Genomic DNA, 9,275 nt, shown 5'->3' on the forward strand with positions numbered 1-9,275 from the left:
TGCAAAGAAACCAAGTGACCATTACATACATATTTTGTCTTATTTCATTACATTATTTTATTTTTCCCTGTCTGTGCCATTGGAACTACCATGTCAAATTCCGCATTAGTGAAACTTATTTTAAAATGGCCCTGAAACCAAACACTGCTACAAAATGCAGCTGATTATGTCTTAAATAATCTCTTGGTTCTTTGTGTACAACCCACAATAAAAAGCAGAATTGCTATGGGTGGTTGTCATAGTGATGGCATTGCAAAGTTCATCAAAACTACAGCTCACCTTCCCATCAGCCTGCGATCTTACATTGCATTACAGATCAACATTTTCTTTTTAAGCTAATAAATGTATTATTTTAACAGAACTGTTCATTCATTCATTCATTCAAAGAAAGAAATGTCAGGAAAATTAATGGTACATTTAAACCAGAAAATTGTGCATCATGGTCCTTTCTCTGTTCTTTTTCATCTCTCCCTCCCAAACAGCTCTCCTGTGTGTGAGTAATCTCCACATTGTCACTCAGATCTGACCAACGTCACACCTGCTATCTACGCACCCACTCTTGCATTAACTCGACAGTCAGACAACCAGCCTGGCCAACTGGCATTAACACAACTAATAGAGCATCAACACGACAACATTTCTTCACAAGATTTCAGGGTGAGTGCTACTGTACAGCATGCCTTTTTCACTGCTGTTATAATTTTCTATCATAAATATATTTCCCCCTCTTTCCTTTATTAGAATATTAGAAACAGTATTTAAAACAAAACGTTCTATGCAAACCTGTGTAATCAAATGTTATTTGTCCTCTAAAGCTTTCTGTTAGCTGAGCATGTTGAGAGAGCGTTTTGAAAAGCTGTACCTTGACGAGAATAGAAACACTCGACGACCTCTTCAGAACCTCAAGTGCAAAATGAATATGCCTTTTAACACATTATGCATACCCAGCACGTTTCTCCATATACCATCTTGCTTGAGGACTGTCGTCTTGTATACGACATGCAGCTGCCAAATTCTTTACGTTCGACCTTAAAACTCGTTCCAATTGCTGAGGGTTGCACAAGGCCACTTCACATTTTAATTATGGAATACCTGCCTATGTGATTCTCAGACTTCCCACAAGAATGAAAGCCTGCAAACAAAGCCTTTCCCCTCGGAGCTCAGCAGAACATTGCTGACAGGGGCAGAAGTTGCTGCCACACTCATGCAGTGCACATGTGCTCCATGGTAACTGTGCACTCACTGCTAACAGCAGTGCTTTTCTGTAGCTGTCATGCCTCCTGCTTTTCCATTGCATTTCACAATAATAGGATCTTTTGACACTGTGAGTGCCTATACACTTAGTACTTCCCACATCTCATTTACTGCTTGTTCTATATAACCAGTACACAAAATGTTCTACATACATACATACATACATGATAATATATGTATGTTACTATTCTAGAACTGCATGTACCTCATGTGTCTTATGACTGAACCTTTGACAGTCCTAATTAAAGCTAAAGGGCTTTAATATATCGCCTTTTTTTAAAACCTGGAGACAGAATCAGATCATTTAAAGTAAAATTGTGGTAAAATTAAAGTCAAATTGTGGAAAATCATTGTAAAGCATGGAAAACATGATTTTCAGTGGATAATCATGCACTGTGGTTATACACATCCCTCTAACTGAATATAGGCTCGATGGATGGATGGATGGATGGATGGATGGGAAACTGTTACTACAGAAAAACCAACAAAAGCCCTCAGCCATGTTTGCCATATTAAAGAAATCAGCCATTACTGATACTTTGATAAGGGCAGCTGCACAAAAACGACTGAAACATCACTTCCTTTCTTAAGCTTGCTTTATAGAAGACACATTATAATGATTGAATGCCAAAATCAGCCCATAAATTGTTTAGGCTATTTTATTCTTTATTTTTGTGATTATAGTGAAATTATAGTGAAAAAGGTGACATATCCTATATGACAAAAGATATCTTTGTTTGTTGCATAAAATGTGCGTCCTACGTAATGAGAATGCAGGGCCATGTCCATCAAGCAAAGAATTACATGACAATGTGTATTTTTCTTTCTTTCTTTTCTTTTTCTTTTTTTTAACAATTGCATGTTGGCTGTGACAATGCTGTGGGGCATTAGAAATAGACTACGCGGTGAACAAGGTGCTTGAGTTGCATAGGTATACAAATGAGAAGCCTTTCACACATTTGCAAATCATGCTTTTTTATACTCTTCTTCTCTATTTGCATGTATTTAAATTACTAATTGTGCAACAATGCCTAAACACAATTCAAAATTTTCACAAAAAGGCTATTTCTGTAGAACACTCGCAAAATCTCATTATAGTATCTTTTCTGCATCATGGCTTTAGCTAAGACTTGGTGATTAATTCACAAAATTCACCATTTTGACAAATTTGACAAAAGATTTGTCATCTTCTGCATGACTTTTGCAAAAGTGCAGCCCACAAAACATGTTTAGACATGTTTTACACAATAATGTGCTGATCTTAGACATGAGGTTATGCAAGCATTGCATGCACTACTGAGAAAGTAACTGTGAGGCCAGCAAGCACAATAGGCTTTAGAGTGAAAAGATGCTTTTTAGCCTCAAGGTTTCTGCCTAAGCCTATTGAATGATCAGACTCTTGGGGAAAAATTAACTGCAGAGAACCGTGGATTGGCAGTCCTATATCTGGCTTATCTGTTTAACGGCTAGGTTTGTCAAATTTCTTTCCTACAAAACTGTCCTAAAAATCATTAGAATTTAGTGTTTATCCTGTTTTTATTCACACACCAGAGTAATGGCTAGTATTAGATTGGAGTAGATGTAAAAATGAAGAAAATAAATTTTCTTTGTCCAGTTAGGGTTTCAGTCTGCTCTCTTCGGGTCACAATCACCCATTTTTAATTTCTATACATTATACTATACAGAGCTACTCTATACATTATATTGCCGAAAAGGTATTTGGACACCTGACCAATCACATCCATACGTCCTTGTTGAACATTCCATTCCAGATTTAGTCCCCTCTTTGCTGTTAGAAAAATCTTCGCTGTTCTGGAAAAGGGAGGGGTTGAGGTCAGGGCTCCTGTGCAGGTCACTCAAGTTCTTACGCACCAGCATTGGTAAACCATGTCTTTATGGACCTCGCTTTGCGCACAGCGGCATTGTCATACTGGAACAGGTTTGGGCCCCTTAGTATCAGTGAAGCAGAATTCTACATGCTACTAATGCTACATCATACAAAGACATTGTAGACAACTTTGTGCTTCAAACTTTGTGGCAACAGTTAGGGGAATGTCCACATATGATTGGATGGTCAGGTGTCCACATACTTTTGGCCATATAGTGTCTTTTAGCTCCTGTCAGTCTTATTTGGTGAAAACAATTAAACTTATTTAGTAACAAAACTGAAGGGAGAAATTAATCTATAGCAAATCCATACCAAATGATGAAAAAGGAAGTAATGCAAATATCTGTAAATAAACTGTATATCTTCTCACAGGCTTTGCATCGGCAATACTATTGTCTGCTGGCAGATGTGAAAAACAGCAAAAGAAGCAAGGATGAATGGTGTGCAGAGCGTTCACACAGACAGTAACTCTCTGCTCAAAGCAGTCTATCTGGGCCGTCTCCGCCTGACACGTCTCCTCCTAGAGGGCGGGGCTTACATAAATGAGAGCAATGAGCATGGGGAGACACCCCTGATGATTGCCTGTAAAAGCAGATACTCTGACACCCAGGGGGTTCCAAAGGCAAAGATGGTGGGATATCTTCTGGAGAGTGGTGCTGACCCAAACATACAGGACAAGAGTGGCAAGACTGCTCTGATGCATGCCTGCCTAGAGCAAGCAGGACCTGAGGTGGTGTCCCTACTCCTGGATAGTGGGGCTGATCCCTGTCTGGAGGACCACATAGGCTCCTCTGCTCTGATCCATGCCATTAATTCTAGTGATGAGGAAACATTGAAGCTGCTAATGGATGCTTTCAAGGCCAAAGGTAAAGAGGTCATCATCATCACCACAGACAGACTTGTCTGCGGAAGACAGATGGCCAAACAGAATCTTAACGTTCCTTCACTGCCAGAACTAGACCGGTGGGATAAGTTGCATTCCTCCTCGATACCCTGTGCTTCTCCTTCTGAGATTCACCTCAGCACTTCGCCGCAGGAGACACTTTCCTCCAGCCTCTCAGAGCATATGTTTTCTTTCCAGGACCTGCAGACCATGGCCAACTCTCAGACAATCCCTCCCTCACACCAGCCACCTTTGGTAAACAGGAGACTGAACAAAGTCCACCATCTGCAGAGACTACACTCAGAACCATGGCTGAAGATCCCCCAGTCCTTTCTATCACAACAACAAGCCAAAGGTAACTCTCAAATGGAAGAACTTCCTGACATAACACCTGAGGAAGAACTTGCTTTCAGCATTGACAGACGACTGGCTTTTGACCCTCCTCTTTCATGTCAGGTCAGCGCTGACCTCAAAGAAGCAACTAACCAGTCTCAGCATCAAGAAAACAACACAAATAATAATGGAAATTTAAGACCAGAGGGATTACTGTCTCACAACATGTCCTTCAATGGTTTATCTTCACTGTACTCTCTCTCCCATCCAGATCTTCACTCCAAAAGCAGTGAATACTTACCATCAGAGAATGATTCAGAAAAGTTTCTCCCTAACCTGGCAGTGTCCAGTCTCATCAACATCATCCAGCGTCGAAAGCTTGGAATGGACCATTACAGCTCCGATTCACAGCTTTCAGTGTCAGGCAACTCCCCAGCAGAAGGAAAAAAACAGCTTGACAATAGGCAACTACTCGCTTCACGATCATCCACGTTGATAAGCTCACAAGAGTCCACTGATGGCACTTTATTGGGAAATATACACAAGAGGCACCCAACCAACCTAGAGAGGAGGGGATCAGGGGCTCTTCTCACAGATCTACCTTTCAACCCTCGACAAGGCTTTCTACCACCACTGAATCATCATGCCTCAATCCCACAAATTACTGGAGCAAGCAGCTCTAGTGCTATCTGCTCCAGCAACAAGCCAACATGTGGTTTGGCGACAGGGATAAGGCAATATTTCCCCTCAGCTCCTGCTGGCTTACCAAAGGATCTCAAGACCAGAAGAATGCTGATGAGAAGGCACTCCATGCAGCCTGAACAAATCAAACAGCTAGATGATTTTAAGGAGATCTTTGGTTAATGATGTTGGAAATGCAGTGTATTGGGTAAATAGACCATATACATGAAAATATCCTAAAGGTTCAGGTATTTGAATTTTTTCAATTTATGAACAGTACTAAGGGATTATAGTAAATTGGGGTGTGTGTGGAGGAGGTGAAGTTTGTAGGAGGTTCATTTCCACCACACATTTAAGATGCTTTAATATACGTAAGATAGGGCATTTCATTTTTCATTTTCAACATTCAAAAGTGAATTCCTGTCTATATACTTCTGGCTGTTAAATGTATGTAACATATATTTCTTGAAAATTGCTCAGAAAAATGTTTGTTTACATGTTTAAGTATTAATCAATACACAACTCAGGGTAAATTTCAGTTTAAATCTTGGATAAAGTGGGGCTAACATAAAATGTGACAGTGGTCCACTAACTATACACAATATACAAGGAGCTGACAGCTACTGTAACTGACATTAACTGGGTTTTGTCAATCAAATGAATTTGCGCTTGCATGCTCTTTGATTCTTCAAGCAAACAATGATTATATATTTATGCACCCTTTAAAAAATTCTTAAAGGGTTCCTTGGATAGCTAAGGGTTCTTGCTCAAGGGTTCTCACTCAAAGTCTTGATACAGTACAATTACTCACACCCACCATGGAGCACATGGGGTGCAGTGAAGCAGCATTCAATCTGTAATGTATGGCAAAGTTAGACAGTGAGCCAAGGACGTGGGAAGTGACTTTCAGGAGTTTCAAGCACAGACTTTCAGGATTCCTTAAACTACAGTTTCAACTGCTAAAATAATGATAATAATAATAATAATAATAATAATAATAATAATAATAATAATATAGATAAGCAAATAAAGAAATAAACAAACTTTAAATGGAGTATTTTTAGCAGTTTTTGAGTTTGTATGTCAGAGTGCAAGTTTATCTTTGGAGTGCTACCATTGACTTAAGGTAAGAGTTTTTTTTTTTTTCTTCCAAGTTCTGCCATCATGCGGTGTTCTCCTGTTTGTTTAGGCTGCTTATGTTTCTGCAAGATGTGTGTATTTATTTATAGCTTTAAAGTTTAATAGTCCTGCATGTTCATTGCACTTTTTTCTTTTAATTTATAATATTGTTATATATCATTGTACTCAACATACATCCTCTGTTAAAAGAAAAATTATTTGACTATCATTTGGTTGTAACATAATAGAACGTGTCACATGTATACTGCTTAAAATTCCAGCATTCCCGATTTAAAATGCCTTCCTGCGTCCCTGCAGTGAGCTCAATGTTGCTGTACCACAAAAAATGTAAGTAAAAGTGATCTTAGTGTCACCTAGGACGTAGCCATAACATGCAATGAATTTAATGGAATAAGGTGCCTCTTGCCTGTCCAATCACTTCCTTTACCAATGGCCTAACATGTCCATAGATAGCAGAACCCCTAAATGGTGGTCCACAAAGAACACAAAAAGCAGTTCAGTTAACTGCGAGCTGGTGGTTAGACACAGGCTGGCCTGGGCAAATTCTCGTCTGCAAGAGCGATTTAATATGCTATCTTGCCAATACTTTTGGCAGAAATGAACTCCAGTCCCTACAGCAGATACTGCATGCTGCTTGATAAGACGTGCAATTGTCAACATATCAGGCCATTGGTGATGGCCAGGAAGTGAAAGGCACTTTAACTATGCATCATCCATTGGTTCAAATGGCAATATGCATAAACTGCTTAGCACCATGTCCTAATCTCCCTGTAGGACCATTATTTCACATTTGGAGACATTCTGTGCCCTGAGACATTTTGGAGTTTGGAGACATTATGTGCCCTCTGGAAATGTTCTGACCAGTTTTATGCACTCCTAATGGCCATCTGTCCACCAGAAAACGCTGCCATGTGCATCTTAATGTAGACCCAGAAAGAGACACTTCTAGCTGACACTACCATCTGGCTGCAGAAAAACATAATTTGTGGCACAAGATAAGGAGTTCCTGCCCAGTGATTTACCGTAGTGAAAAAACTTTATACTTACTTTATACTGCCTTTTTGAACATGCCAGTGTACTGGGGTCACTACTAGGAGCCAGAGCTATAATTTCAAGGTGTGTGTGGTCTGATATGGCACAGTGACTTAGGGTACTTGGGACTGCAGGTCTGGTCTGATGGGTAGTAAGCAAGGTGAGCTTGACACAAACATTAACAACAGACAGAACCATAGTCTGTTCTGCCAGAAGTACAGCTCTTCTGTATCTGCCATTGCAGTCAGTATCATGTCTTCATTCTAACATAGTACAGGTGCTCATGCTTCCTTTTCCAAGGAACTGAGCAAATGCACCTATTCCACATTTCCGGTTCCTGCTGTGACAATGCAAAAAAGGTTACCTTTTTTATTCCTTGCTAAACAGCATTAGGATAATTAATGGTCAGCAGTATCCAGAAAGATTTCAAAGCCCTGTATGTAATTACTGAACATACTTCAGTCCCATTGATCATTGTCCATCATGCATCAGGGCCTGGCAGAATAAAAGCTCGCAACCCTACCCTGAATGTTCAGCAGTTGGGAATGTTCAACAATTCTCAAGTCATGAGTATATGGATTTATAAAATGATGAAATTAGTTACTCTGTGATCACAGCACATGATTTTTGCATGACAGAATTTGCTTTCTAATCCCAGTTCAAAGGACTCTATAATGTGGGGTTACATGAAGGACAAGATAATCTCCTAATAAATCAGAAATGTGCATTGCTTGGGGTCCATAGCTTGGACAAAGAGCAAAAATAAGAGCTAAGAGAGCAAATGCACCAATGCAGCATCACTGATAAAGTTAAGGTCTACAAAAGAGTTCTACTGCTGTGAACATTTATAGTGTATATTTAGTATATTTTGAGTGAACCATATAAGAATTAATTGTAACAATAACCTCACTTAAAGTAATCAGGAGTATTGTCAAATTTTTGTCTTTGCAATTACGTATAGATCTCAGTGTTTCAGTACAGTAGTTTACTGTAGTACATGGTCCTGATAGGTCTGACTAAAAGCTCATGGAGTTCTTCATTTTCAAATGAGAACCTTGGTATAACATATACTTGTTGAATAATAAGCTCAATTGTTCTGACTAATATTTTGCTTTTTGTTATTTTGCTGTTCAATGTGTAAACCAACCATGGTCAATCTGAAATAATTCATCAGAAACTGTGGAAAAAAATGATTTTCTGTAATATTTTGATGCACTTCTATCACTTTCATCAGCCCATGAACACATTCAGACATAAGTGACTTTTTCTGTGAGTATTGCCTGCTTTCTCTCAAATAAATGTTTGCAAATGCTGCTTTGAGATCTACCTACCTGCAGACCACAGTTCCAACTCTACACTTAAACATGTTCATATTATACAGATTCTCTTGAGAGCCTTTATGAGTTAGCTCAGTTGATGGAACAAAATTGCACAGTGGACTGTTTTGGATACCAGTAATATAAATATCTCACAAACACACTGCACTATGAAATTAACTAGATCCATCTAGGTGAATGTGCACTACAACACAAAAAACTTTGCAGTATTTATTTCATTTTAAATATTGGTACATACACGATCAATAGCTTTATTTAACCAATTTAAATATATCCACAAGCAAGGCCACAAAAAATATAAGAAATGAAAATCTCATGATATTCTATAACTGGTATAGGATATTAAAATATACACTCATATATTTTAATCTCAGTGAAAAAGGTGAGCACAAGCAGTACCTGTCTACAGTTAGGACACACCAGATTGAATTGAATTATTCATTATCATAAAGACAGAAAAAGACAAAGAATGAAGCTGTTGTTGATGAAAAGTTGGCTGAGAGAATGCTGTTTGAAAAGATGTTAATAAAGGCTACTTTGAAGAATCTAAGTTTTTTTATTTGTTACTCTTTCCTCACTACATGATTATATATGTTTAATAGTTGACTATGAATGCAAAATGTGAAAATGGGGATGCACTGCTGATTAGCCACCAAATATATTAGACTGAAAATAGCAATATATTATATATAGTCATGGGAAAAAGAAAGTACACCCTCCTTCAATT

At 38.6% G+C, this 9,275-nt stretch overlaps 1 protein-coding gene across 1 annotated transcript; it reads left to right on the forward strand.

Annotated features, from left to right (window-relative positions):
* The first annotated feature begins 398 nt into the window (after positions 1–398).
* ankrd34ba (ankyrin repeat domain 34Ba) lies at positions 399–9,075 on the forward strand. Its single transcript, XM_026943681.3, has 2 exons — positions 399–657; positions 3,515–9,075. The coding sequence occupies exon 2, from the start codon at positions 3,576–3,578 to the stop codon at positions 5,220–5,222; it is 1,647 nt and encodes a 548-aa protein (XP_026799482.3). The 5' UTR covers positions 399–657; positions 3,515–3,575; the 3' UTR covers positions 5,223–9,075.
* The last annotated feature ends 200 nt before the right edge of the window (positions 9,076–9,275 follow it).

The sequence above is a fragment of the Pangasianodon hypophthalmus genome, chromosome 17 (genome assembly GCF_027358585.1).
Source record: "Pangasianodon hypophthalmus isolate fPanHyp1 chromosome 17, fPanHyp1.pri, whole genome shotgun sequence".
NCBI lineage: Eukaryota > Metazoa > Chordata > Actinopteri > Siluriformes > Pangasiidae > Pangasianodon > Pangasianodon hypophthalmus.